The sequence below is a fragment of the Etheostoma cragini genome, chromosome 17, assembly GCF_013103735.1.
Source record: "Etheostoma cragini isolate CJK2018 chromosome 17, CSU_Ecrag_1.0, whole genome shotgun sequence".
Lineage (NCBI taxonomy): Eukaryota > Metazoa > Chordata > Actinopteri > Perciformes > Percidae > Etheostoma > Etheostoma cragini.
Genome location: NC_048423.1, coordinates 13,541,123 through 13,559,509, shown reverse-complemented (window position 1 = coordinate 13,559,509; position 18,387 = coordinate 13,541,123). Strand labels below are relative to the sequence as shown.

The window sequence follows — 18,387 nt, the reverse complement described above, 5'->3', positions numbered from 1 at the left end:
CCTGGGCTCACCACGGCACTCTGTGGGCTTTTGTTCCTGGCAGGTTGGACAGGCCTTCACTGTGAGGATGACATTAATGAGTGCCTTCCACGGCCCTGCAACCAGGGAATATGCATTCAGAATGATCCAGGCTATGGCTACACCTGTTTCTGTCGTCCTGGATTTGTGGTGAGGCTTCCCACCTTATTCCCCATCTCCCATATGTTTACTTTTTTTTTTTTACCCTTTACCCTCTTGCACCCAACTATTGAGTCCTCTTTTGGCACTAATCTACTGAACTTTTAAAATGTGTCATACCATTCCTTGTTTTTTATAGTCTGAATATAATTTATGTATTCCCTTTTTAAGGCAGGTAAATTGAATGACTTTCTCTCAGATAGCAGGTTTAGACTTTTCTTTTACTACAACTACTAATACTTTATATTAACAATGTACACAGCAAAACTTATTTTTTTATCTTAATGTTGCACGTTAAAATTAAAACCTAAATTCAAGATGTCAGTAGTCAGAAACTATCTTCCATCAAATGGGTTTTACTGTAGTTTTTTTAAGCCTTATTTTTGTTACATAATCTTATGTTCCTTACTCAATGCTAACTTAATTATTCAAGCTGTAAACTTTATATCCAATTTAGCATCGCAGAGGACACATCTGAAGGCTGTTTATTTTCCATACACAGGGGAGGAACTGTGAGCGCAACTATGATGATTGCCTGTTGAATCCATGTCCAGAAGCATTTTCTTGTGTAGATGGCATCAACAAGGTCAGCTGCCTGCCTCCTGTTACGGATGCTGTTCCCTTGGCGACTGTAGTCAAGAACACCACTCGCGGCTCTACAAGCAGGGTGCCAACGCCAACACTCAACTCGACATCCACAGCTGAGCAATCCACAGGTACACAGCACACTGTGCATGCATGTAAGCGCATGCAGTCGGGTAAATCCATTAATGCTGAAGTTACTTTTCAGATTGGGATTTTACATTTAAAAAAACATAACTAACTACTTGTATCTGAAGTAGATAACCCGCCAGTAGCTCCACCTTATCCATCGTCAACAATAAAATGTTGCTTACACATTTTTACAGCATACTAATAACACTTCTTTTCTCTGGATTGAGTTATTTTACTTTTGATACTTTTTTACCACTATTTATTCAATTATATTAAATATCTGTAAGTTGATTTTATTTACACTGTTAACTTAAAGGAATACTTTCTCGTTTTAAACTAGCTCTGTGTCATCTTAGTGTGGGCATTGTGTGCGAAGGAACGATATGTGGCTTCCCTTTTTGGTGCTGCCTTTGGTGCTTTGAGATTTGCTAGAATCATCTGGTTGTTTTGCAGTTTGATGTTGTTTTGCGTCATATGGCACTAAGATGACACAGAGCTGGCTTTTAACCAGTAAAAAAATCTCTTTAACTGAATGATCTAAATATGTTTACCACTGGGCATGTACAGAATGCAGCAGTATCCTAATGATCTCTTTTAAGCAGACTTAAATGCAGTTTAGCTCAGTTCCTAATTGTGAAATACGTGTAGAACTTCAAAGGCCGCATACATTTAGGAAGTTTCAATTTTGCATGAATTCAAATTAGTTTCTCTTTTTTGAACTGTGTTTTGGATGTTTCTAAATACTTTTGATAAGTTTCCTGTACGAGGACAAACTTTAGATCAATATGATTATGAATAAAATGGCAACATAGATGTTTCTCAATTAAGTCATTCAATGAAGCTCTCATTACTACAGTATGCTATTGCTTCTACTCACATTATGTGTGCAAGAAAGTGACACAACATTTTTTAAACTGATAAGCCATTACACCAATCAATTTATAGTGAAGGTGGACCAGGGAGGAAAATATATACACTACCGGTCAAAAGTTTGGGGTCACTTACAAATTTCCAATCCACTCCATTATAGACAGAATACCAGCAGTTCCGAGTGGGTTTTATTTAAGTTATTATTTAAGCGCATAATGTAATCTGAAAACTACTGCCCTGGTTAAAAAAGCAATGCAACTGATCTCAGCTGGTATTTTTTGTCTATACTGGAGTGCAATGGAAATTTCAAAGTGAACCCAAACTTTTGACCAGTAGAGTGTGTGTGTGTGTGTGTGTGTGTGTGTGTGTGTGTGTGTGTGTGTGTGTGTGTATATATATATTTATGTATATATATATATATATATATATATATATATATATATATATATATATTTCAAATTACAAAGCTATCCTTACCTTGTCCTTCCCACAATTATACTGTATTTGTGGCACAAGGTTTGCCAGTTTCAAATGAAAGAAAACTCCCACTGTGCTGGTACTCCAAATGGGATTTTAGAGCCTTTGGAACGGAGCGGGCGATGATGTATTAGGTTTGATTGAGAGATTGCTGTAGTTTTTGCAGCTGTGGTGAAAGAAAATCCTGTTAAAATATAATGTTGTGTCGACCACTAAAGTGCATTTTCTATTTCTATTTGAGAACAAGAATTTGAAAGCGCAATAAGTCCAATCAGTATATGGCTTTATATCCTTTAACTCTAAAATAAAGACACCGGACACAATATGTTCTACGTTATTGGTATTGGATTCAGTCATCTATGTGAGAGGAGGAATTCGGAGCACTGGACAGATTGGTACTCCTTGACAGATGAGGTCTGTCTACCTTTGAAACTGTTCACAGAGCTGTAAAACAGACCAATTGAACACAGACGAGCTTGAAACAATTCATTGAGACACTCTGAAAATCACTGTGGGCCAAACATAATGGAGTCCGCCCCGCTGCAGCTGATCCAGCTCTCATCCAGTGCATATTGCATTGGTTTGGAGAGGGTTAAATATAGACACAAGAAAGAAAAACATACCCAAGCATCTACACACCAAAACATCTCTTCACACATTCACATATACGTGCATAGTAAATAAGTAAGAGGACCCAGAAACTCACGAGTTTATCTAACTAGGTCACAATCTAAACACATGCAGTGCCCCTGGTGCTGCTTGAAATAGACTCAGACAGTGCTCCTTTAAACCTAAGAGTGCTCCACAACCTTTGATAAATACCAAGTCAATGGGAATTTAAACATAGAAGGGCTAGTTAAAATGTTATTCTGATTGGGTACTATTAAAACATTAAATTTCAAAGTTAAAAATGAATTTGGTTCAATTCACCAAAACTAGTTGCTACAATAAAAGAAACCTTATTCCACTGATTGAGATGATTGTTTTTTTTTTTTTTTGTCATCACTATACTTTCAATGCTGACCTCTACAACATTTTAGCTTTACAATATGAGAGCTGATGGGAATCTAGACAGGACACTGCTGGTGGAGGGAGGCTTACTGCAGCTAAGCCATGATTTGGTTGACTTTCCTTGGAGTGATCACCACAGCACAGGTGAAGCTGTTATCTGTTGCTACCACGTGTGGCAGAAATGAAATTACCTAAGCTTCTCAAAATCAACTTGATGAGTAAGAGGTTAGCCAGAGGGTCCTTTCAAGCATGCAGCACCTGTCTCATGGCAGCCACCTTTGTGACCTTCAGATTTTCATGTATGCATTTGTTTTGTGAAGCACTAATTTGTGTTAGCATGTTTGTTTATGATTGAGTTGACAGTTCCTAAATAGTTTGCCCATAACATTATGATATATTCAGGGACACAACTTTGCAAGTGAGTCATGATGGCGTCCGCATGATGTGCACAGTTATGAATATTCATGAGAAAAAGGCTCCTCGAGATGGAAAAAGCAGTGTCTAAATTTGTCACTTCAGCTGCAGTTTATGGCCTCTGTTCTTCTGTACAGTAACTGTCAATGCAGTGTGTTGGAATCATTTCATCAGTTATTTTTAAAACCAGACAAAAAGGATATGGTTAGAAAAAAGCCACATTATATTTAGGGGTTTATTCCTCTGTGTATGTCAGCAGTATAATAATATTCAACTAAATCTTCTTACATCAAATACCTTGAATAAAAGACATTTTCTGCCAGTTTTATAGGTACAGTACAGAATGACCTTTTGGCTTCCCTCAGGGCTCTGAAATTGCAAGTGTCCAAGAATGATCCTCAGCAGTATTTTATCTCTGTCCTGTGACAAGTTCCATCAGTCAGTCTATTACCATACCTTATAAATCAGGGATGAAATAGGCCTTATGTCCTGCCTTTCTTTTTCTTTTCTTTTTATAAATGGGACATTGAGTCTGTATCAATTAAATCTCACCGCCCAAAGTCTATCTTCATAAGTCCACATTTCTCCAAATATATTTTTTCTAGTGGAATATCTTGTGCTTTCTGACATCTGCATACGGTCTGTGCTGCAACATTGTGCTCCACCTTTCTAAGTTACATTAAATAAGACTAATATCAATATTCTCACCTCTTTTTATGGATTATGTATTAAGACTGGTTCTAATTAAATCTAATCCGAAAGATTTATATCAAGGAATATTCCCACTGTGATGACTTTTTTCCCCCCATTGAAACTATACAGGTTTTTGAACAGAGTACAGTAGTGACAAACTCCTTGGTCAGAATTGTGTTAGCAATTTTCCTTTCCTATTAAAGCCGTAAAGAAAATACTGATTGTGAAAGTGAAAAGAAGTTAGGATACAGTTACAATTGTACAGAAATGTGTTCATTGAGATTACACCTAGTCTCACGTTGCCAGACCTTTCTCCACAGGGCTGTGTTTGCACTGAAGTATGGTTAAGCCCAACTAGTTATTAAAGATGTGGATACGACATTCTTGTATGAGGATCTACGGTAGCGGTAAAATCAAGAGGCCTGTAAAGGAGAGACTGAAGCAAACTTCTAATGAGGTGTGATACTGCCTCCTGGCAGCAACCTCAGACTGCATCAAAGACTACATCAGACTAAACAAGGCTTTAAAATGAATGAATAGCTTCGTCTCTGAGGGGTAATTTTCCATCATCAGCATTGGCAAACCCCATTGTCAGGAGTGAATTAGTAGACAGCACTGCGTTGTTGCTGTGTGCATTTAAACTCATTAATTCACAGATCACAGTAGGTCTGCGTCCAATAATTCTCCTTTTTTTTTCAGAGGATTTCCCGCCGGGTATTGGTCATATTGCTGTTTGGAGAAAGTGTGGGTATTTAGGTTAGCTTGTTTGCCAAATGCCCTAAGGGTCCCACTGTCAGATCAAAGGGGGTTTGGCCTATTAGGACTTGACGTGTAACAAATATTGATAAAGGTCTTACTCGCGGCTGCCCGATTAATCATGGCAACAACTTTAAAGGAGCTTTACTGATTTCTCTAGAGTAATGATTGAATTTTTCAGACAAGAACAGACAGAGTATGAGACAGGTGCATCGAGGAATGCTTTTAATTTTAACAGGCTCTCTGGTTTGACTTTTCTGCAACAAATTGCACCACTTCCTTCAAATGAGAAATATATTGAGCATGAGCACCCCTAATGCTTGGCTCCAATTGCAGTCTTTTAAGCTTGTCTGCGTCACTACCCCCAATAAGCTGTTGGGCAGTGGAACTTTTACTGAAATATCCCATAATTGTCCATTCTCATGGATGATAAAAGCCAAGTTATTCCACTATAAAACGAGGCGTGTAATAAACTTGTATGAATACCCTCATTTCAGCCAAGACTCCTCTCTTGCCTAATATAGGGCCATTTGCATGCTTCACAGCTTTTTGGCAAATAAGACTTACAGTATGCCTGTACAGTGTGCAAAAGAAAAAAAAACTGTGATGCTACCCAAGCCCTGAAAGTCTTTTTTTCTGCTTTCAAAAATAATAATTATCAATTATTTTCCTTCCCACACTAAATGCCTGCACTGTGCTGATGTATTCCATCCGTGTTGCCAAGGTTATAAGATGGAAACAGGTCACATTTAAATATAAAACTATTTATTAGAACTATTTTATTTTTGGTTTAAGCTTTATTGTGTTATTCTCCTTTTTTATTTGTTGTGTAAGGAAGACAGGCAGAGCAAGCTTTTCATTGCATGGTGCAAGTTGTCTTTACTGTGCATATGACAAATAGATAAACATCTTGAATCTATTGCAACAACATGCAGTAGTGTGTGCAACCACAGAATAACTAAACCAATAAGTCCATGTTCAAGCCCCTTGTAGACGGTAGACACTGTAGACATTTTGACTTATCATAGTAGGAAAAGCACAGCTGAAATTGAAATCCTTAACAATGGCTTAATTCTATCAAGTGTCCCAGTGAGCTAGTTCAGTAAGTCAGCATGCACAATACCAGGGCCTCTTCTAAGTGGAATGCAGCCATCATTAATGGTTTGAATATGCCTGTGCTCTTCCTACTATAACATGTCAACATGTCTGCAGTGAAAAAGGTCTATTGGCAACAAGCATCTGTCTTGTTGAGGCGTCCTTAGCCGGACTTCATTCAAGAGACTCCATTACTTCTGAGGTTGATGTTATATATCTCACCCTGTGCACTGACCTCCCTGTGGAGGAAGCATGTGGAAAGTTGAATTCCCTTTTTCAGGGATCAATAGCGAATCTCAGCAGAATTGACAGTTAGATGCATAAACTGCACTGCGTCTTGCTTTTTTTTTTACACTTTTCTCCCATTTCAGCTTTCCATATTTTTTTATTTCCCAGTTTCAAGCTACGTTCAGTACTTTGGGAATTCCTACCTGGAGTTTGAGGGAATTGAACTCAGCACATTCAACAACATCGCTGTGAGATTTCAGACTCAAGTGGCCCAGGGAACTATACTTTATGTGGACCAAGGACCCACTAACGGTGATTTATTTTTTTTGAAACTCTTCATCCTGGATGGAATCTTGCAGGTAATACTTAAGTTATATACTACAGTTCAGTCTTCTAGACACAACATCAATTTTTCTTATATTTGCCGATGAAAGACTGCTATCACACGGTCAATTTATACAGCTCATAGAGCACTAAAACCTCTTTACACTTTCTCTGTTTCAGTATGTATTTTGCTGTAACAAAGAGGAAGAGGTTACACGGATCAGTACTTTAATTCACGTTGATGATGGGAAGGTTCACACTGTTAATATCAGGTATGTTCTTTGTTAAATATAAATTAACCTTTTGAATCTAGGTGTGAAGATTCTGTGTTGTAGTCAATTAATATTCCATTTATAGAAAAAGCCATGCTGCTGGAATGTGAGAAAAAAGCATGTTCTACCAGAAGTAAATGAGATTGATTGATCACATTTTACAGCTTTAATTCACAGGTTGTACTAACAAACACATCAACCCAGATGCAGTGTGTTATGTATGTGCTTCAGGCAAGAACACAATTTCTATAAAGAAAAAAAGAGGCACATTCACGATAAGCTACTTACAGAAGGTCTTAGTAATATACAAGTTGTGTTCAAATAGTGTTAGCACTTCAGGTGGTATTAGCTTGATCCCTAGTTATCCACTCATTTCAAGTGTGGCAGACATTTTCTTCAGAGAAGGGCTGTAACTAATACCGGGGGAAGATACATAATTGGCAGGAATCACCAGCCTGAGAATTTAGATGTTATTACGAATGAGCAAATGGGCTTACATTTTAAAGAACTAAAGCAAACGTCAGAATGTGCCTATTAAAATGCATTAGTGATCACTGACCATGTTTTATTGGCTGTTCTAAAGTCTTCATTTGCAGTTTTTCATTACGAAAAGATTAACAAGCAAGAGCCTAGCACAAAATCAATGTTTAAATGATTTAATGTGAGGCTGTGGCCCCTTTAGTTATATTGTTCCGAAGCACAATCTTGCTGCCAGCCCTCTCCATTATATTTTGACGTGAGGAAGATTGTGGTTCAGTTTCAAGACACAAAGTGTATTATGTATGAGCTGGAAGCTGAAACAAAGTGGCTAATGATGAACTCATATCAAATCAGTTTACCTTGCATTTGAGAGGAGTGTGTAGAGATTCTTTTTAGTGTTGCAGAGAGCCCATTTCATCTTTTTTTGTTGTTGCAGAAGTTCTGTTCAGGCAGAGTTCATAATTTGTCAAGGAATCTTCTGTTTTGTTAGATTAATCCAAAGGACTGAGATAGAGAGACTGAGAAGGAAATTTAGGAAGTTTTCGTGAAGATGAAATTTTAAAATAGATAAGCACAGATACATGGTGCAGCTAATACAGCAAGCTACTAAAGGTGATTATGAACATACTGTGCCAAAGGTGAGCAAACGATCTCCTGTGGAAACAAAGCTGATTGGGAAGGTTGCCTCATTCTTCTTGGCAGAAAGCTGCACTGCCCTAAATATGCAAGTGCAGCTAGAAAAGCCTATCAGGTTTAAGGGGCTGCAACGCCCCACCCCTGTTTTTTTCTGCAATAAAAATAAAACAGCAGTATGAATCAATCATAATGTTCCGTACCAACCCCTTGGAGACATTGTAAGAAAGAGAGCTGTCATAACTAGAGGGTTGGGAGTATGGAAAAATGGTTCCTGGTGTCACAAAGCAAATTCTTTGTAATTGTCTGATGGCCGAGTCCGTCCATCTTTGTCTGATTTGACCCAGAGCTACAACACCGCGGCTATCCTCAACGTCACCGCCTTACTCATTATAGACTTTTAATATATCTTCCCGTCAAAGACGCTTTTCAATATGTTAAATAGAAACCCAGTGGGGCTGACTTCTCAAGGACAGTGAGCACAGTGCCCTCTGGCTGCTGGCCAGGCCGCTCTGGCAGACTGCTTCTAAATTAACCGCTTCTCCACGCTGGCTCTAGAGGAAGGACTTATGCAGCTCGGAGTTAGTGCCCTGAGTGTTTAGCCAGCATATGCAACAGCCTGCAAAGTACAGGCTTAACAAATCAGACTAGATTGCTTCGTGGACCTCCTAACTTCCTCTCAGGGAACAAGGGGTATCAGGAGACACTAGAGAGGATACTGTGCATCCGTGGCCAGAGTACCCTCAAGCTGCAGATGGTTAGTTCAGAATCTGCACTTAGGTAATTATCTGCACTCCCCTGTTGTTTCAAAGTGGAGAATTGGTTTTGCAATCTATGAATGTCTGTGTCAATTACACACAGTATTTTACATCTCAGCATTTAATATTTCACTCTCAGACCACTGTTATATAGGATTGTGAAATTCCACGTTATCTGCAAGAGGAAGTTGACAAAACATTTAATTTCTCATCAAGGCAACAAAAGTTCCTTCCTTTTTGATTTGCAGAAAGACAGATGTTTTTGGGAAAGGGTTTGTGATTATGTGAAAATATTTACTGAAGACCCCTTGTACATCCCACCTCTTCACCAAATTGCTTACTGAAAATATTTAAGTTACTACAACTTGTGTACCTGTGCTTGCTGTACATTCTTTTATAGACAACACCTGACCCCGTGTGAGGCAGAACTAACTCTTTCTGGTCATGAGCCGATCAAAAGTACAGCAAGTAATTACTGGTTGGGACACATCATGCAAAGGACAAACCACATCTTCACAGGTGGTCTGCCACAACAATATCTATCCAATCAGGTAAGACTGAAGAAGTCGTGAGTAGTTTACCCACTGAAATCATAATGCTCTTAGACATAGAGTGGCTTGCGCTGTATGGTATGTATGGTTTACACACCCATACTAACGCTGACTAAAAAGAGGAATACAAAAAAATCTTTTAGAAATAGATCTCAATGCCTTAATAAAAAAAAAAATAAGGTAAAATCCAACCATAAAGGAAACCAATTTTCTTTGTGAAGATATGGATCGTGAATAAATAAATGTTCTTCCTTAAAATACAGAGGACAAAAGTATTAACACCCTTATGTTAAATTCCCGTAGAGGCAGTCAGATTGTTATTTTTAAAGGCCAGTTATTTCACGGATCCAGGATACCATGCATCCTGATAAAGTTGCCTTGGTTTTTGGAATTAAAATAGCCCCACATATTTCCATAAGATCATCTCTCAGTGCAAATTAAACCAGCTATTAAGCTAACTAAAATAAAACCATGCCAATCTCGGTGTGTATGGTGAAGACTATGTGATAATGTGAGGTTATTTTAATTCCAAAGGCAAAGGGAACTTTATCATCTTGGATCCACGAAATAACTGGCCTTTAAAAATAAAATCTGCCTGCCTCTATAGGAATTTAACATGGAGGTGTGAATATGTACGCCTCTTGTTCTTTAAGGAAGAGCATTTAGTTATTTATAATACATTATTCATTCATAAAAAAATTGTTGTTCTTAAAGGTTGAATTTTTGCTATTATTTTTTTAATAAGGGTTAATAAATTAAGGTTTTTTTTATTATTCTTTTTAGTCAACTTTAGCATGAGTGTGTAAACTTAATATATAAGTTAAGTTTACACTTATATAGGTGTATACACTATATTGTTAAAATTACATCTTAATGAAAAACTGTAACAGATAAGATAGGACTGCTAAAACAATCAATTGTCTAAATCAAAACATTGTTGTTTTTTTCCATTAGAGAGCAAAACCTTTCCACAACTATACTGGCTGCATTGAAATAATTAAAATTAATAAACTCAGGAGCTTTTACACATCTGATGCTATCGCCGGCAGCAACATAGACCAATGCAGGTAATATTTTTTTTAAATCCCCTGATATTATCTCATTTTAACTGAACATTTTGCATAGTTTTCCTGGGTTTACAGAATAAAAACCTCCCCAACACATAAACACACTTACGTTTTAATATTGTGTTACTTGGATAATAGTCAAAATTGTAGTCAAAATGGGATTGTAGTCAAAAATCTGTCTACTTGGTAAATGACTGCACTTTATGAAATGTGTAAATTTAGCTGCACATGAATGTAGTCCATATCTTTAGCCTTAAAAGCAAACCATTGTAATGTTAAATGAACTTTGTGCCCACTCAGACGACTTAAACTTTTGCCCAATTTTACAGAGATACTTTGTATGCCATCGAAGCCTCCACAACAACTTCCTCAAGTTTGACAACTCAATCAACCGTGTCAGGGGGTGACACTGTGAACACAACAACAACAACAACAACAACAATGGCAACTCCCTCACAAACACCAAAACCTCCTCTGCATGAAGCTCAAGTTTGCCGGGACGATCTTTGCCACAACGGAGGAACATGTCATTGGCTGCAGCTGTCTAGTGGAGCTCTGCCTTCCTGTCACTGCCCGCTGCATTTTACTGGAACTTTTTGTGAGAAAGGTAGGCTTGGACAGTTTTTTTTTTGCCAGTTTATGTATATATACACACACACACACACACACACACAGGCAGTGAAAAGCTTAAAACCTACTGTACGGTGACCTCCATAGTGGTATCATGAAAAGCCAGCCAACAAATTATGTTGGTTAATATATGCTGAGCCTCTTTGGCTAATAGGTTTCACTATGAGGGAGAATAGAGTGAGCTGCATTAGGAATTTTGAGCGATGTGAATTATTCAGGATATGATTAATGAAATGAAAGATCCCTATAAGCAGCTTGAACCATCGCTGTGTGTCCATGTTCACCTCAAACGCTCATTGAGAATGAGAACACGACCTTGCAGCACCTGCTCAACATGCAGCTAAAGCTCCCGCCCCTGTCCCCACCAAAAATATTTATTTTGTACCAACCGCTCCGACACTTCCGATACTAAGGAGACAGCAGTACTAGCCACACATACTAAAAAGTATTTCCTTTACATATTTCTTTTCAGTGCACTTATAGTGTAGCTACTTCTCTAGTTAGGCATGATATGTAGAAAATAGCCTCTTGTTAATTTTGCAGTTGTGGTAATTCTCATCAAACATTAACGATGTGAATAATTGTGTGTGTGCTTGATTATCTGTCTCTTACCTGTCTCGCTATGGACTCGTAATGCCCTCCCCCAAACAGTGATTGACCAATCATAGTTCAGCTGGCCTTGTATCTCGTCCTCTGCAGTGGTTATCTCTTCAAGGCCACGCCGATGAACTGAACTTTTAACAACATAGACAGTCTGACACTCACATTCGCACACATAACTCATTATCTCACACACACACAATACACTCCCCCACCCCATGCCGCCCCGTATCCGTCTGTCTGCCTCGGTTTCTTGTGTTTCTCGCACCCTCTCAATGCCACCTCAAAAGTTTCCTTCATGTGACCACATGAACTGTGTGTTGTCTTGGGCATTAAGCTGGGATGTTGCTGTCTGCATGAATCCTTTTCAGAGAGTGCGTGTGGCGGCGCTTGAATTAGCAGCGGCCCGGAGGCATTTCTCCAAACGGTATTTTGTTGCCTTGTACCTGTATAAGTGTAATGACAATAAATTTATCTATCTATCTATCTATAACTAGGAACGTAACATAATGAAAAGCTTTTCTCTGTCCCTGCACCTCCTAGAGCATTGCACTCACAATGCTGTCAGTTATGGGTTTAAATCAAAGAGCATATGTGCTATACATTTTTACCCTGGGGAATATGGTAAGTGAAGGCAATATTTATTAGCATTTTAGAGAGTCTCAGTGAAGAAATCTGGATTGATCATCACCCTTACAACCCCTGATAGGCTGATAGCATAATCTTGTATTTACAGAATACACGGAAATAAGACAGAAGGCCGCCCAAAGCTAATGTTATCAGCCATTGACATGGTTTAAACAGCCTGTGTGCATCTTACATCAAACATGGCATTTGACAACTCTGCCATGCGTTCTAAATATGCGAATTTACAGGTGTTTAATTAATCTAGTGAAATGTTATTTGTCTCTTCAGGCACTGTAACAAAATGATGCTATTTTAAGGACTTCACTCTTTTTTGTTTTTCCCTTGGGAGACAGTTATGTGATGCTTACATGACAGAGATTCTGCTTTGCTAAGCCAATTATTAAATAAGCTTTGGCCAACTTCTTAGCAGCCAGTCGTTGATAAGGAAAATGAGTCCTTCATTGATTCATTCACTTATGTATTCTTTTTTCTCACCATTTTACCTTTTAGGTAATTATAGTGTGCCACAAAACATAATCACAGCACATTAACCCTTTGCATTGACATATTGCCTGTGTGACAATGTGTGAGTTTAATTTACTCATTGGAAATTAACCCTGATACGCCAAAGATGCATAATAACCTGACTATGGGATGTTCTAATGCACACTAATACAATATATGCCTTGCATTCCCACCACCATACCTAAACAATGACTCACATGTTCTACATTCTCACAATTTTGTAAAATCAATCACAAAAGTGACTTTCAACCAGCCTTTTCCATTCCATAAAGTAGGTTCCTGCTAATCCCTCAACTTGTCACACTCATAAACTTTTCCTTTAAATACTAGCACTGCCCTTTTAGAGTAATTTCTGCTGAGTTCGAGGATTTGCTCTGCCTCAAAAGCAGTTCAGTCTCTCAGGTTAACATAGTGCAATCTCATATGAACACTCATCCAGCGATGTGCTTTGCAACACTAGTTCTGATAGCAAGCAGAGGGAGTCCAGAGGCTGTTTACATGCTGACAAAGTCTGTGAAAGTGTGCTACAGCGACTTTGCTTGGTGACAGCCTTGTCTTCACATATTATTGAATTAAGGTATACATAAGAAAAGAATAAGTGAATTATAGATGCGTCATTCTACCCGGTGACTAATGATGTGGACCTTTTTGTCTCTTTGATTTTATCACTTGATTAAAAGTTGTCTCCAATGTTAGCTTACTTTCTTTTAGCTCTGTATTTTTGTCTCGACAAGGTCATGAGGAAACTGTCAGTTTTGTTAGCTGCTAAATACTCCACTGTGTTCACCAGCTAGTCGCTAACTATGTCTGTTTTCAGTTTGGTGCTGAGCAGGTGGCATACAGTGAGTCTTTTGGGCTATTTACTACTAACTGAATATGTGATACCACAACTGGGATTGGCAATAACATTTACATGCACAGCAAAGCTTGTAACTCCCCTTTGTAGCTCTAATGTCAGGTTTTATTCTGTCAAATGTATTACTGGAACTGATTTACAAGCCTTTCTCAGACAGTGTTACACACAGAATGTCCACACACATCTACGTTATCACCAAATCGGTTAAATCACTAAAATTATATTGTTTTTCTTCTTCATATCACATGACTATTGTAAATCCAAAGCAGCTTTCAGACTTGCTTCTCAGTTAGATTTAGTTGGTATGTTACTATGTGCGGCCTGTAAATAAGAAAGTGTGTAATCTGTGAGTCTTGGTCTCTTTAATCCAGGCTGGTGCCAGGTTGTTGAGTGAGTATTTGATCATAATCAAATAGCCAACCATAAAACAGGTTTTGTCAAGAAAAAGCCAGTTCTTGTGGCCATGTCAGAATTTTGAGCTATGATAAATTATCTCTCCAAAAAAGACGCATCGGGTCATAGACCTTGCCAAAGACATTCTGTAAAGTATGTGAGCATTCATTTGAAATCTAAGTGATCACAAAAATTAGTTATTGCAAGGTATGGAACTAAGCAAGAAAGAGGAAACCAGTGAGGCAGGAAATTATTCAGACTTGGTCTGTATTGATCATGACCTCCTTTTACGGCTCATTACCTTATTTCCTTACTTCTCGTATATTTGAAGCTGTGATGTAGGCCAAAGGAATAAGCTGAGAACAGGTTTGTCCCATTTATGTCTTTTCAGCAACTTTCACCTTACCATGACATCAATCCAACTAAGAATGTGTGTCCGTTTTCTCATTTAGTTATATTTTGTTGTAAACTTCAAAACCTTACTTTGTCAAATTAGTTGCTTCTAAATTCTCTTTTTACCTTTACCCTCTTCAATCTCGTCTAACCCCACTAATTACTCATATTCTTTTTTGCCATGTAAATTTATTTTATTACAATATTTAACTGCAAAACATGAGGTTAATTGACTCTGATGCTATTCAATGTGTGTTATTTGAAAAAAAATCTAATTATAAAAATAGATATAAATTGCCCCTCAGCGCAGGTAACGTTTTCATAGACCAGGACCAGAGAGAATCCTGTAAATGTTTTCAAACGTTCCGAAAAATAAGTTTTTAGGGTGAGAGTTTCCTGTTTTTGTGTTTGACATTAATGGGACCTGATGAGGGGTTGTCGACTTCCTGCTTTGCCAACACACTGCTTAGGTGCTGCCAGCTCTTTTTGCGAGCATCTAGTGTGTCTTTGCTGTAATTGCTGGTGCCTTTAAAATGAGCCAGCTCAATCTGCCTTACTCAGAAATTGCCAACAAACATTACAGGATTGATTCATTATTTTCAGTCCAAGGAAACAGCTCCTTCCACAACAAGTAACAGTTTTTATTTTCTCATTGCAATTTCAAGTATTGGCTTTCATGTCGGCTCCACTTAACTCTTTACGCAACTCTGAAAAGTCATCCACTCTGATTGGTCGGGAGAAGAGCAAGAGTCAAGTGTCAGAGCCCACATACAATGATAACAGGATTATGACCATTTGAAAAATGGTGCGAGCAGAAACTCTTTTTGGGTGTTGGTCTGGTGACTGATCATTAAACTGGACAAAGTCTGTGGCTTAGTAGCCCCCTAAGCCACTGAGGAGTTGTTATTGTCAACCGCTTGCTGATATTTTCACTTATTATATAACTTGGCTCCTTTTCTAGCGGGGCATTTTAAGGGTAAGCTATTCTTAATGACTGACGCTTGCTGTCCACCAGTAGTGTCTGACTAATAGAGTAGGCAGTAAATTACATTAAAGAGCAGCATCACCTAGTCTTCTTTGAATTTCCAATTTTAGGTCACATTACATGGGCTAAAAATTGACCTTTAGTCAATGAGAGATAATAATTTTTGGTCAGTTTAAATTGTGGCATGCATTTCACAAATGATGTGTGTACATTTCAAAGATAATTGTAAATGTCAAGAGATAAGCTATTTCAAGTAAAGAAATAATATTAGGTTTTGTGTGAGATTGCTTAGTGAACTACATGTCTTGTCTCTTCTCGAACAATAAACGTCACCAGAGAAATATGGCTGTCTCCTTGTCAAGTTTTACCGTCTTCTTCCAAGGAAAACGCAAAAGTATCAAAGGAGGTGAAAACAATTATAATTCGGGTCATGATTAGAGCTGCAACTGCTTGAATGGAGTGACGGGAAAATGTGGGGACTTGGTAGTCCCCACATGCCACTGCCAAAATATGTAAATAGACGGACTACCACTGGTAGTCCGTCTATTTACATACTTTCCCATAGCATTTTACTTAACGTTCTTTTGACAAATTGTGACATTCTTGACATGCAAAATATTTTTTTTATGTTGAAAAACAGCATATGTGTAATCAAGGCAAACGTTGATTGGGACCAGAACATAGTTTGTCTTTCGCCATTGACCACCGCCATTTTATTCTCCAGAGATTCAGTTGTGTTCAGAATAGTAGCAGTGTGTTTAAACACTTTACAAACACAAACATTTACTGTATGAACTAAAGAATGTCTCAAGGGTTTGCTTTACTTTGAATCACTGCACTAATGTTTAGTTGCATAACTATAATTTCTGAGAACCGCTTCATACCTGTGTTACATGGAGTCGGCCAACTTCTGGCACCTGTGAGCAGGTATTCCAGCCCAGGACCATTGAACTACATTCCACAATTCCTCTGCATTACTGGGTTTTGAATACGAAACAGGATTTTTGATGTCACCCCACAAGTCTTCTGTGGGATTGAGGTCCGGGGTTGGGGCTGGCCACTCCAATCTTGCTCATCTGGAACCAAGACTTTGCTTGCTTACTGGTGTGTTTTGGGTCACTGTCTTGTTGAAAGACCCATTTCATTTTTTCTCTGCAGCATAAGGCAACATGCTGAAGAGGAATTTTAAAGTATTTTGATGTATTGAATCTGATCGATGATCCCCAGTATGCGATAAATAGGCCATACACCACAGTATGAGAAAAGTCCCCATAACATGTTTTTTGCACCACCATGCTATACTGTCCTCACAGTGTACTGTGGCTTGATTTCAGTGCATGGGGGTCGTTGGACAAACTGTCTGTGGCCCCTAGACCCAAAAAGAACAATTTTGTCCAGTCAATGTGTCCTTTTGGCAAATTTCAATCAGTTCAGTCCACGTCTTTTTTTCAGCAGTCGGACTTTGCGGGGCTTCTAGCTGATAGCTCTGCTTCACATAGCCTTCTGCTGATCATAACAGTACTCACAGGTAACTTTGTCTTCTTTGGTTTTCCTGGAGCTGATCATTGGTTGAGCCTTCGATCCATTCGAATGGTATTTGACCGTTTTTTCCCACGTCGTTCATGCTTTGGATGCCATTTCAAGGCATTTGAAATTATTTTGGCTGAGCAGCCTATAATTTCTGCACATTTTTATGTTTTCCTCTCTCCAATCAACTTTTTAATCAAAGTCTGCTGTTCCTCAGAGCAATGTCTGAAACGACACATTTTGCTGAGTATTTCAGTGGGAAATACACTATAACCAGCATGGCCAACATTTGCTTCCTTCCTTCCTTAAATATGGGCCGTAATTGACACCTGTTTCTTCACAGAATCAATCACCTCACTAATTGAACACAACACTGCTATTATTTTGAACATGCCCCTTTCAGTTACAAAGAATGAGCAGCATGAATGTCATGACTGTTGGGTGTGTTGGTTTTCTATGACTCTACAACGCTTACTAGTGCCTTATTTGCCATGTACAAATATCTCTTCTACCAAAAAAATATGATTTATGAGGAACTGTAGGTCCCATGAAGGCAAATGGAAGGGTCAGTACTTTGGCTCTCTATACACACAGTGGTGAAATGTACACGTGTTAACATCCAAAACCACAATACTTGAGTAAACATTGACAGTGATTGAACATTTCATCTCTATCACATTTCTCAGTATTTTTATATTGCTTTTTGTTTTGGTATAAAAGGATGTCTGTCACTAACAGGTCTGCTTTAAAAAAAATCTATTTGACCCAACAAAAAAGCAAAAAAGAAAGAGTCATGGGAGGATATTAATCTTTCGTTTACAATACAAGACTTTTTTTTTTTTTCAACCATAAACACTGTATATTATGAGTTCCTCAGCTGAGGATAAACTGTACTTTTCCTTGAGGGCTGGACTCTTAAGGTGGAATTCCCTGAGATGAGACCTGGGTGGCCTATTATGAATCGACTGTCAAGCACTTGAACAGCAAGCTATCCACCAGGTGTACAGTGTCCTTTGTGTAAAGGCCAGCAGATCATCACTGGCTTGTGGAGTTGATGACCTGAGCGGGAACTTCCTCCACCTCTCCTTAAAGTCATACCCCTTTTTCATCCAGTGGGAAATAACACACTACCACATAGTCCTGACAGGGCCCTGCTGACTCTGCTCACAGGCAAGCTATCAGTGCTGCAAAGGCACACACCAGCCAATTCTTGCTGTACAGTTGACTAACAAAAGCACTGTAGGGCATTGCTTTACTATATATATACAGTGGGTACGGAAAGTATTCAGACCCCTTTAAATTTTTCACTCTTTGTTTCATTGCAGCCTTTT

The 18,387-nt window shown here is 38.4% G+C and overlaps 1 protein-coding gene across 3 annotated transcripts in view; it reads left to right on the top strand.

Moving 5' to 3' along the window:
- The window catches only part of eys (eyes shut homolog), a 165,181-nt gene that overhangs the window by 94,201 nt on the left and 52,593 nt on the right, over nt 1-18,387 (top strand). For all 3 annotated transcript variants that reach the window (XM_034897346.1, XM_034897345.1, XM_034897347.1), the window contains 7 exons: nt 44-168; nt 680-893; nt 6,604-6,794; nt 6,940-7,031; nt 9,303-9,453; nt 10,408-10,520; nt 10,850-11,127. In XM_034897346.1, coding sequence (XP_034753237.1) covers nt 44-168; nt 680-893; nt 6,604-6,794; nt 6,940-7,031; nt 9,303-9,453; nt 10,408-10,520; nt 10,850-11,127 — 1,164 coding nt within the window. The remainder of the gene's footprint in view (nt 1-43; nt 169-679; nt 894-6,603; nt 6,795-6,939; nt 7,032-9,302; nt 9,454-10,407; nt 10,521-10,849; nt 11,128-18,387) is intronic.